Source organism: Podarcis filfolensis (genome assembly GCF_964270895.1).
Source record: "Podarcis filfolensis genome assembly, chromosome: 9".
NCBI classification, from domain to species: Eukaryota; Metazoa; Chordata; class Lepidosauria; order Squamata; family Lacertidae; genus Podarcis; species Podarcis filfolensis.
Genome location: NC_139610.1, coordinates 21,766,291 through 21,778,462, shown reverse-complemented (window position 1 = coordinate 21,778,462; position 12,172 = coordinate 21,766,291). Strand labels below are relative to the sequence as shown.

Genomic DNA, 12,172 nt, shown 5'->3' with positions numbered 1-12,172 from the left:
AACTATTTAGCTGATTATTATCATTAAAAAGTTTGTGAATGCTTATTCAAAGCCAGCCAAGGAGTCCAGTTCGCTTTGTTGCGTCTTCAAATACTTTGTAAAGTGCTCCCATTCATCTTTAAAGTCACAGTTATCCTTATCCCGTAGCTTATATGTCCTGTAGCTTATACTTACCTGGCAGGGGAGACACCTTGATCGTGGAACATAAATTGAAGGACGTTAGAGGGTAGAGCTGGTTTGGTTTTTTTAGTTTAGATTGTGAAGGTTAGAGTAGAAACTCCTATCAAGATACATTAGCAGGGGTGGGAATGCATAGACTAGTGAGATTAAATTTATTGCAAGAGCAGAGGGAGCTCTCATGTGGCAGAGGCTAGTGGGTGTTGCGAGCTTTGTGTAATTTAGATTGGGTGCCTTTGGAACAGCAAAGTAAATGGTGCAATAAAACCTGTCCACAGAAAGCAGGAATAATTATGTATTTAAATGAATGAGTAACTACTGACATCCTAATTTTTGTGCAATATAGTATACTTTGGAAAAGAGGTAACAACTTGGATTTTAAGTTGTTGGTATTTAGTAGTAGTACAAGAATTTGTTGAACAATTTTTTCAGAGTATACCACAGACATATTTTCAGTTCATAATGCTTTGCAACAGATGTGGTTTGCTAATATATATAAATTTACTGATAGCACTTACATATTATTGGCTTTCCAACCATAGAATGTTAAAACAAAATAAAAAAATTCCTTCCAGTAGCACCTTAGAGACCAACTAAATTTGTTATTTTGTTTCGACTACGGCAGACCAACACGGCTACCTACCTGTAACATAGAATGTTAAAATACAATAATGATAACAGAATAAAAAGAGTAAACAAATAATTAAAAATTGAATGTTGATTTTTTATATATAAAAAATCACCTGAAAGTTAAATAGCATGGTGATCTAGACAGTATTACTGATATAAAATTCAGAGGATTCATGATTTCACAATTTAAAAGTTTGAATTAGTTTGGGGTTTTTTAAGTCTGTACCTGGTGCCTAAAATGAAATAAAGTTTATTCTATACCTTGGGACAGGAGCATATTTTAGCAGCAATTTGTGCAAAATGAATAGGACTCTGTAGTCAGTGACTCTCTGCTGCAATGTCACATCAGTGAGCATTGCTGCGCTATGCAGCTTTTTATCTGGTGAATGAAACAATGTAATTTTCATTACACATAAATGGTGAGTGGCATCTGAACAAGTCATGCATTGACTAGACCTATTGGAAATGGGACTTCTACCATCATTGATCTCATTGGATCTACTCTTGACTTAGTCAGATGCCACTCTATGGCAAATTTGGAGGATCGCAAAATGCAGTAATCTCTCTCATTTTTCAGATTCCTTCATCCAGAATGATAACCTGTGGACCAGCCTTCTCGTTCGCCCGGTGCCTCTTGCGGAGAAAAATCGTCACTGTGGACAGCCTTGAAGATAGCAAATTATGCCGCTGTTTATCCACCATGGACCTCATTGCCCTGGGAGTAGGAAGCACTCTCGGTGCTGGCGTTTACGTCCTCGCTGGAGAAGTTGCAAAAGCGAATTCCGGACCTAGCATTGTAGTTTCTTTCCTCATAGCAGCCTTGGCTTCCGTGATGGCAGGGCTTTGTTACGCGGAATTTGGTGCTCGCGTTCCAAAGACTGGCTCTGCCTATCTGTATACTTACGTCACTGTTGGCGAACTCTGGGCTTTTATCACAGGCTGGAATCTCATTTTGTCTTATGTCATAGGTGAGTTTGGAAGACCTTGGAGGCTCTTAAGAAAATGCCAACCATAGCCTACTTGGCTTTTGTCTCCCGGCTGCTGTTCATAACTGGAGTAATCTTTCGCTTCCATGCATAAATGTGCACACAGAGAGAGGGAGAACACTTTTGGGGGGACATGCTCTCAATTTTCCTGACCTTTTGGTGGCTTTTGGCAGCAGTGTGAGTGGGACAATATCCAGCAGCTAGCAATATGAGTAGGGGATTGAATTGCAATGCACTGAAATGATGAGAGATGAATGGCATATGGGCTAGGAAAAAGATTCTTCAAGCACAAGAATAGGGTGTGGATCCCTGTAGTTGTTATGGAAACCAAAGGAAATGAACAATAGTCATATTAGTTATTCTCTTGGTGTATGTGACTAAATTAAATATACCACTACATTACATGACGATTTGACTTTTCAAGCATGAATGAGCTCAGGGCAGTGTATGTTCTCACCTTCAGCATTTTATTTTCAAATTTACCCTATGAAGTTGGTTGGGCTGATGTGACTTGCCCATTGTCAACCTGTAAACAATATTGCTAGTGGAGAATTGACCTCTGGCCTCCCATTTCCCACTCCAACACTTTTTCTACTATGCCACACTTGTGCACAAGCCACGTGTAGATTCCAGAGATAAAATTATGCTCTCTGAGAGCAACATCAAACAATCCCCAAATTGCTTTTGATGACATGCCTCTCTTGACAAAGAGGACAAAGCCTTTGATGTCACTGCGAACATCCAGCATATTTTCTAAATTGTGATAATTATTTAATTTTTTGCAAATAAATAATTTTTGCTAATATAATTCTTAGAACAATTACTTGGCTTCTCTTGTCTTCAACCGTTGTGTAAATAATGTTGGGTGTGTGGTGCAGCATTCATCTTCCTTTTGAAGACAGAGCAGCAAGAGTTTCTCAGATTGTCATCGAACATGAGATCCCTGTGCTTATTCCTGAAATTCTCACCACACAGAGCAATCAGTGTGGTCCTGGGAATGTGCATGCATGGAAGAAGCAATTTCTGACTCTTGTGTTAATGTGAATAACTGCTGGGAATTTGCAGCCAGGACTAGGCAAATGCAGAGACCCATTTCTCAGTCACTGCCAGGAAGCAACAGCTGGGACTGGGGGACATGATTGGTTAGGCATTGCTTCCTCCACATGGGATGCTCTGCATGGAAAATGCTTCACAGTTCCACCCAGTTGGTTGCTGTAGATATTAAATAAATTAACTGATTGTGCTGTCAGTTGGTACAATGTTCTTGTTAGAAATAACAATACAGTGCATTGCAACAACAGGGCACCCGTGAAATACAGTCATAGCATGTAGAAAAATGAACTTGCGCTGTAGCAAAAAAAGAAGAAGAAGCACTAAATAGACTGAAAATGCACATTTCCTCGTGAAGCATGTATTCTAAGAAGAATGTAGAGTTTTTGACAAGATTTCCAGAAAACGGGGTAAGGCCAATGCTATTCCCACTCAAAGTAGATCCACTGAACTTACTGGAAATGGCTGACTTAAATTCATTAATTTCAGTGTGTCAACTTTGAGTAGAATTAGCACTGGGTACAACTTGCTATCTCATTTCATTGCTTCATCAAAACCAACTTAGAATTGAGGGATTTCTCATGGTAGCAGCTGAAAGTAACCTTCTGGCCTGTATCAGGTCTCTTCCAAAAAACCATATTATCCGATATGAGTCATCTGCAGTTTCCCAAATGGGGATTTATTGTTTCCAAAATAGAAATTTATTCCCAACATTAGGAAGGGGTACAAGGCTGCAACATAACACAAAACCACATCCAGAATAGAGAAGAGCACAGATATGGGCCTCAATAGCCCAATATGTCTCAATAACAGCGAAAGATTCCACAACATTAAATATATAATAATGCCTAGTAAATACATGTAGGTTTTGTCTCTTACAATTCTGATAATTGCATTGGGATGTCCATTGTTTTTGTTCCATTTCATTAAGGTACATCAAGTGTAGCAAGAGCGTGGAGTGGTACCTTTGATGAACTCCTTGGGAAACAAATTGGTTACTTTTTCAGGACCTACTTCAGAATGAATTATTCAGGTCTAGCAGAGTACCCAGATTTTTTTGCTGTCTGCCTTATATTGCTCCTAGCAGGTAAAAAATATATATACTTAATATTCATTTTTCTTATCGTAATTTTGCTAAGGGGAAAATTCTGCCCAGAGGGCAGGGTATGTTTAGCCTCAAGCATGACATATCTGCAAGTTTAGGAATCCTATCAACCTGTGGGCCCAAAAATTTGGTTCTAGTTTTTATTCTGTCACTTTTGTTTCCTTTTGAACAATATCTTCATACCTCAGTTTAGGATATCCTAATTTCAAGTGGAGATCACACATGCATATCATTGCAATTCTAGATTATAATTTCTTTAACTACTTGTGGAAATGTTTGTGTGTATACTGGATATATGTATCATACAAGGGTACAAACTTTAGGAAATAAAAATGAAAATTCTAATCCAGTGCAGCCCATTTTTGGAGAAATGTTTATTTTAAACATATTTATTACTGGATTAATCTGCTCCAGTAAAAGTTAGCAAGAGTAGTTAGATAACTTTGTTCTTCATATCATTTATATTTGTAATCATAATATAATAATAATAGTTGTTGTTGTTGTTTTATTTATACCCCACCCATCTGGCTGGGTTTCCCCAGCCACTCTGAGCAATTTACAGCATATCTAAAAGCATAATAAAAACATCAAGTGTTAAAAACCTCCCAAACAGGGCTGCCTTCAAATGTCTTCTAAAAAATAATATTAATTGTATTGCTTTTGGTCAGAAAAATAGACTTAATGTTAGAGATATAAGCTTGAGCTCTCGACTGTTGCCTCTTCTTCTCAAGCCAGGGCTGGTCCACACATTCACTAGTCTAGCAATCTCATATGCATAATGAGTAAGAAGCTTATGCCCATGTTGCCTGTTGCATGTACAATGCAATGCCCTTCACGGGTATATGCATATGTACAATTCCAACAATCTCCCTAGCTCAAAGGCCATGTGGAATTAAAAAATAATCATCATCATGTAGAGTTGTGTTGTGCTTGTGCTGGTGGATATAAGGCCATTTGCTTCTGACCTGTGAAAGAGATTTCTAGGTGGAGCTTATCTCCTATTCTGAAGTCATGTTTACATCCCCAGAGAAAAATATGGACTTGAATGCTTTCTGTGTGTACAGAATTTCCAGCTTGGTGAGTCTGTGAACCAGCCTTATGAGATAGCTCATGTAAACAAAACATTGTCAAATTGTAATAAGCATAATATTAGAAATGCTAACATGTAGTCCTTAATTATGTTACTTAATTTAAAAAATATTGTTTTATAGGCCTATTATCATTTGGAGTCAAAGAATCTGCATGGGTGAATAAAATCTTCACTGCTGTTAACATCTTGGTCCTCCTCTTCGTGATGACTTCTGGTTTTGTGAAAGGCGATCTTCATAACTGGAGGAAAACAGAAGAATTTCTTATAAACTACACAGTATACATAGAGTAATACAGGGGTTTTTTGCTTGCTTTACTGCTTTGGTTGCTTAGAATGGAGACTTTGGAGCATAATGATCTATAAACTATGTGATGGGATTTAATAATGTTTTAATAAAAATAAATGTAACATTTTAGATTTGATGCCCAACTAACAGTTGAATCGTCAACTGAGAATGAGGAAAGCATTTTATTTTATTTTTGGCCAGAGGTGAGACATGTTCAATGACACGTTTTGGTTGTAATATCCTGGCTTGATCCAAAGCTGGAAACCATAATTTCCAGCTTTCGGTGAAAAAGGAAAGCTGTAATTTACAGGCTTCCTGATTTAATCACCTCAAAAGGGAAAACGGAAAAGCAAAACAGCTGCTTATACAGGCAAAGGGTTTGTGCATTTCTCATCTTATTAGACCAACATCATCATCCAAGCTAGTTCATTATGGTCCTCATAGGCAGTTCATTTTTCATGCAGTGAATACTGCTAAATGCCACATCCGTACGTGGGGAAACCTGTCACAGAGCTGCAAAATCCCTCTGATAGCAATAAGTAGATAAAAGTGAGTTTAAACATCCTGACATTTTCAGTGCTTAAGTCCAAACCTGCAATTTCAGTGTGCATTGGGCTTTGAACCCTGCACTGTTTCCATGCTCAGCTCATATCTTTCTATGCTGCGTATGGGAACAGCCATGGCATCGAGACTTTAAATGTACTTGGGGGGCGCTTCTGACACTTCAGGACAAAGGGCAACAAAGCAAAGAATAAAAAGCACCTGTGCACAATTAACCTTTGATTTGTGTGTGTGAATATTGAGAGCCACTGTTGTGCACCCCCAACCACTCAAGTTATGATGTGGGGTTTGTAAGTCCCATGCCTACACAGGATACGACGTAATTATTATTATTTGTTTTTTTTATAGAAACCTATCATCTTCTGAAAATGTGACAAGTGCATTTGGAGTTGGTGGCTTCATGCCATATGGCTTTACAGGAACACTGGCTGGTGCTGCAACCTGCTTTTATGCTTTCATAGGATTTGATTGCATCGCAACAACTGGTAAGCTGCCTTAAAAAGAAAGGGTCATGCAGTTGAAGTTGTGATTTACATGTGCTGGAGCTGTAGTGTAAAACCACTGTGTTCCTATAGCATGATCCTATACATTTTAGAGAAAGACCTGTGGATGCAATACTAGAGTGCATGCTTTGCATTCAAAAGGATCTTGGTTCTCAGGGTTGCCATATTTCAAAAAGTGACATGTGTTGCCATACGTCCAGATTTTCCAGGACATTTTGACAATTTCCACCCAGACACTGCTTCCAAATGCAGTATTCCAGATATGTCCAGAGAATTCCGAACTATGGCAACCCTATTGGTTCTTCACTTGATGGCGTTTCCAGTTAAAAGGATTTCCAGTAGCAGGGCTGAAAGAGACCTTTGCTTGAGTCTGTAGGCAGGTCGCTAAGCTTTTTGGACCTGTGGGCACTTTTGCAAACTGTACACACACAGATGCGCAGTCACACTGCAGCCTATTGTACTGGCTACAACAGAATACTTCTTTCAAGCCTAATTTCCAGCAGGGGGGAGGTGGATGTAACCCTGTGACCATTCTGGAGGGTCTCTGTGGGTGCATGTGTGCCCACAGGCACTATGTTGGCAACCTCTGTTATTACTCCAGGTAAGCATGCATAGGATTTGCAGAGCAGCAGCCACCAAACACTCTGATGCGATCTTTGTTCATTTCTCTCTTGGCCTGAAAACCTTACCAACTCTGCCCCATTCATTCTGTATCACAAACAGAATGGCAAGATCTGTTTCTTGCCACACTTTAAAATCCATTCAGCATGATAATGTGTAATTGACATAAATTACATAGGCCAAAGGAGAGACATCTTGTCCTCCTTTTTAATTTGTTGCATGTTCTAAAAAGGCATTAAATTGGTTTTAAGAACCATGTTATCTGTCTCTCCAAGGCATATATATTAAGTTCTACTTTGTGACTTCATGCTCAGTCACCCCTAATAATTGGAAATATCATGCGTAGGCTCAGTACACTGAGAACCTCTAAAACCTGCTTTCTCAGCCAGAAGTAGCATACAGTGTTTCTATGGTAGCTTTTTTCACTCCTATATTACACCATTTCCTCCCTCACTTGGCTTAGAGAATTCACAAGTTTCTATCAAAGAGCTATGTTTTCATTTCCTCTTCCTCACTCCCTGTATCATCCAGGTTTGTTTGTTTGTTTTTGGCCTGTAGCAATTTTTTGAACTTTCATTGCAATCACAGACCAATCCTATCAGACAAAGCACTTTTATCTTACCTAGTTTGAAGGTGTTATTAATGACCCTGTAGTAGTGCCTCTGTGCTTTGCTTACCTGCCCACTATCCCTTTTCCACTACCTGTTTGACGACACCACCCATTCTCTCTCTCTCTCTCTCTCTCTCTCTCTCTCTCTCTCTCTCTCTCTCTCTCTTTCTCAGCACAATAGCTGTTATTTCTGAATCAGCATGTGTAGTACTGTGCTGCTGTGTTATATAAATTGGTGTATTTTAAAATACCCCCCCAGGCCAATAATGCTTGTTTTTATCTTCACAAATCACACAGAATTCAATTTAGACCAATAACTTGATCCCATCTGGAGTCTCTGTATTTTTCGGTACTCCTGCTAGATAAAAAGTAAAGTATTTTGTATAAAAAGTAAATCTCATGGATGCGCTTTGCCCAACTGGACACACAATCTCACTGTTTGCCATCTTCCATACTCTTAGTCACACTAAGAATAAAATGTCGTTTTTCTCCATAGGGGAAGAAGTCAGGAATCCCCAGAAAGCCATACCTATTGGGATTGTAACTTCCTTGCTTGTCTGCTTCTTGGCCTACTTTGGTGTTTCAGCTGCTTTAACTCTGATGATGCCATACTATTTAATTGATGAAAAAAGTCCTCTCCCTGTAGCCTTTGAGTATGTCGGATGGGGCCCAGCGAAATATGTTGTAGCAGTGGGATCTCTGTGTGCTTTATCGACAAGGTAAAAATAAGGAAAACTAAGTCATTGCCAGGAAAATGGAGCTATTTTTACAAGTTTTGATTTATTAGGTTTGCTAAACAGAGATATTTAGAATAATAATGTAGTTTGTTACGGGTCAAATGTAGCTCAGCTGTGTAAGTCAACTATTTAAGTTCTTATTTTGTGAACTTTTTCCTTGTGAAAGGAAAAGTTACATTCATAAGTTCATCTCTTTCTGCCTGTGCTAATTTATTGACCATCATATTTGCTGAATATTGTTAAGAATGCACTGGAGTAATATTAAAATACATGTAGTAGTGTGGGTAATGAAAGTATATTTAAGTACTTTTCCCAGGTTCGGGTTCTTGTTTTTTTTTCGTTTTTTTTTAGAAAAGCGTATATTGAAAATGCATGTTTTAACATAATTTTGGTGTAAAATCAGGGGAAGTGTAATTTTGCAGAAACCTTATGCTCAAATTTGTCTGAACTATCCAAAATCCATCATGAAAGTGTCTGCATTTCTAAATATAAGCATGTACTAAAGAAGCTGCATCTAATTTGGGCTTCATAAATCACTTACACTGGCTGCATTTCCACTTGAAGTGACTTTCCCATAGGTTGGAAAAGACCCCCACGATTATTAGGAACACCCTTCCTGTCCTACTCATTTCGAAGTAAATGTGGCTTAATTGCAAATTGCTCAAGTAAGCATTTAGTGCAGGGATTCGGTGTTTTTAAAACTTATCAGGGCTGTACAAGCTTCCTAACATTTGCATATGCTTATTTCATTAACAGTGCCGAGGCTGCTTAGCTGATATGGCATTTAAAATCATACAGTTTAGCATACACTGTGACCTGTTTAGCATCCTGCAGCGAATTAAGTAAGATGTCACGTTTACTTCACTTTTGTCAAATGCAGACATATCACTCCTAGTCGCTTGATCATGTCCCGTGCTTCCAGACGGGCTTGTTGCAGCAGGGGCACTGCATACAAGCTGACTGGGATTAATGTTTACAAGAGAGCAGGCAGGACCACAGACCTTGGGCCACCCTGTAAAAGACCTGTAAGATATCTGGGAATCTGGCAATGTACAGATTCTGGAGCAGACCCCAATCCAGTCCAAGTCCACGAGTATTGGATCACTGGGTCTGTCAGATTGTTTCCCGGATCCTATTTGACATGAGGATTCCGTTAGAGCACACATTGGGCAGAGGTACTTAAGAAGAATGAAGTTTTAGCCTTAAATGACTTAATACATGATATAATGGGGTTTTGGCATTTTAAAAAAGTGTTTTCTGATATTGCCTGTTTCAATCCTGCTGCCTGGTGCAATCATTCAAGGTGCTGGTGACGCTTAATTGCATTGCAAGTATTACTACATGTTTTCTACTGGTATACAGTTTTGGGGGAAAACTGCAGTGAAGGCTCACGTTTCTTCAGTTTTGAGTATTTTACTTCAACTGTTACAGGCATTCTAAAAATCATAAAAAAACAAATCACATGATCACAAGTGACTAATGATGTAATATATAGCATTAAGATAGTAATAATTAAATTGATAGATTTTTCAGTCAATAAAAAAAAGTAAACCACAAGAGTTATCATTACAATTCACCAGGTTAATCTAACATTTTGGGGCCTTCCTCTGCAAACCTGGAGGTTTTGTGTCAGCAGCTTATCCTTGAAATATGGCTAGGAATATTACCGTAATTCTGCCTTAATCATTGGCATAGGACAGACCACTTAATTAGGTTTGAAACAAACCTCTCTTCAGAGGATATAGGAAATAATGACACAAGAATTTTACTGTGAGGACCTTGCAACGCCCAAGTAGAAAAGTGTAGTTGAGGTTCCACCCCTCCAAATATTGTGAGGAAATCTTCGTGCCTGTGACAGACGCAATGTGATCTCTGTGGTGAAGAAGGTGAGGGTGTTGCTCCATACAGAGAAATACATTCTGTGATCCCTGAAAGTGTTTGAAATAGACCATAAAGGCTGCAAAGTACTCTATGCATTAAAAAAAGCCTGTGCACAATATATATAAAAATTAACTGAATGGTTGAAGAAACTTGTGTCTTAACTGCAGTGTGTCTCATGTACAATTTATCTCCATCCCATCCCACGTTTCTGGTATCGTATGCTGTTAATTGGCCTTGGTTTTTTTTTTTCTCTCTAATGCATTGCATGACTTTGTGTTGGCCATGTTGCATGTTCTTTTGCTTTTTATCCAGTCTCCTTGGATCCATTTTCCCAATGCCGCGTGTAATCTATGCTATGGCGGAGGATGGGTTGCTTTTCAAATGTCTAGCTCGTATCAATCCCAAAACGAAGACTCCTCTTGTTGCTACTTTGTCATCAGGTGCTGTAGCAGGTGAGGCTCTAAGCGAATTTATTATCAGGAAAAGGGACATCTTCACCCATGATCAAATGTAGATTCTGAAGCAGTCGCAGCTCAAATGATAAAATGTGAATCTCAAGAGTTCAACTATTAAACCTTTGGTGTTTGTCTCAAGCCTCGTTTTTGGTTATTGGAAGTGCATTTTACACATACAGTTTCCCTTTCTCCCATGTCTGCGTTTCGGATTGTCTGTTAGTGCATAATATTCTTACTGTGGCATTTGAACAATTAAATTTTTTTGTTCTAGTCTTCTGGGCTCTATGTTCCCTTTGCCCCGCATTCTGTTTGCCATGGCACGAGATGGTTTACTCTTTAGATTTCTTGCCAAAGTGAGCAAGAGGCAGTCTCCAGTTGCTGCCACAATGACAGCAGGGCTCATCTCCGGTAAGCTCTTAAAGCAGGTCTTGCCTAACTGGGACCTCAACCCCGTTTTCATGTGCAAAATTTATGTTAATAAGATGGGCCTGCTTGCTAACTTTCTGTGCATGCAAATTGGGGACAAAACTGCTGACTAATCAGAAGAAGCAACAATTCTGAATTGTGGTGGCGGTGCTGGTTGTGGAAGAGCAAGCTCATTGGAGGACTTCTCCAAACCTTTCCTCTGCTGTGACCAATGGTACCTTTTTATGCATATGCAAAGAAGGAAGTGTGAGTGAATAACTATAAAGCGTCCTGGCTTTCTCACTGAATTTTGCCATTTGGGCTATTTTCATCCCAGCCCTTCATACACTTCCTCTGTAGTTAATATGTTGTTTAAAGTATATTTGACAATTTAATAACTGCAAATGTAGCATTAAAAGTATTCCCCTCCCCTGCCAATATGACATTAATATCTAAAGCTCAGCAGAGATAGTCCCTCCATTTTAAACAGTGTTAAGATTAGATGTCTGGTTTTTTAAAAAGATTAAATATTTAATACATGTCAATACCACCATATAAGTGCTAATTATATTTTGCTTATACAGTAACTAGGGAGCCTGTGTGGTGTAGTGGTTAAGAGCGGTAGACTTGTAATCTGGGGAACCGGGTTCGGGTCCCCGCTCCTCCACATGCAGCTGCTGGGTGACCTTGGGCTAGTCACACTTCTTTGACGTCTGTCAGCCCCACTCACCTCACAGAGTGTTTGTTGTGGGGGAGGAAGGGAAAGGAGATTGTTAGTCGCTTTGAGACTCCTTCGGGTAGTGATAAAGCGGGATATCAAATCCAAACTCTTCTTCTTCTTCTTCTTGATGGCTAAAGTTTGCAAAAAAGAAAGCAGATAAACAGAGGTGTCAGGATAGATAATTTAGAGAATAACCATTTTCTTAAATTGTGGACTTAGTGCAATCTTCCAAATCTTGGTTGCAGTTTTCTGTGACTTCAAATGAAAATGCAATGATACCTCTTTGCTAGCTTCTAACTTTTCCATATGTTAAAGCTAGACTTTATTTATTCATGTAATTGTATGAAGGTTAAA

The 12,172-nt window shown here is 38.9% G+C and overlaps 1 protein-coding gene across 8 annotated transcripts in view; it reads left to right on the top strand.

The window, feature by feature from the left end:
• SLC7A2 (solute carrier family 7 member 2) overlaps positions 1 to 12,172 on the top strand; it is a 51,786-nt gene that overhangs the window by 27,802 nt on the left and 11,812 nt on the right. For 4 of the 8 annotated variants that reach the window (XM_083630418.1, XM_083630420.1, XM_083630419.1 and 1 more), the window contains exons 2-7: positions 1,385 to 1,775; positions 3,775 to 3,930; positions 5,160 to 5,325; positions 6,234 to 6,370; positions 8,116 to 8,338; positions 10,964 to 11,100. In XM_083630418.1, coding sequence (XP_083486544.1) covers positions 1,400 to 1,775; positions 3,775 to 3,930; positions 5,160 to 5,325; positions 6,234 to 6,370; positions 8,116 to 8,338; positions 10,964 to 11,100 — 1,195 coding nt within the window. In that variant the 5' untranslated portion in view covers positions 1,385 to 1,399. Of the gene's footprint in view, positions 1 to 1,384; positions 1,776 to 3,774; positions 3,931 to 5,159; positions 5,326 to 6,233; positions 6,371 to 8,115; positions 8,339 to 10,549; positions 10,690 to 10,963; positions 11,101 to 12,172 lie in introns of all 8 variants that reach the window. The other 4 variants (XM_083630414.1, XM_083630417.1, XM_083630416.1 and 1 more) reach the window with 1 other exon arrangement.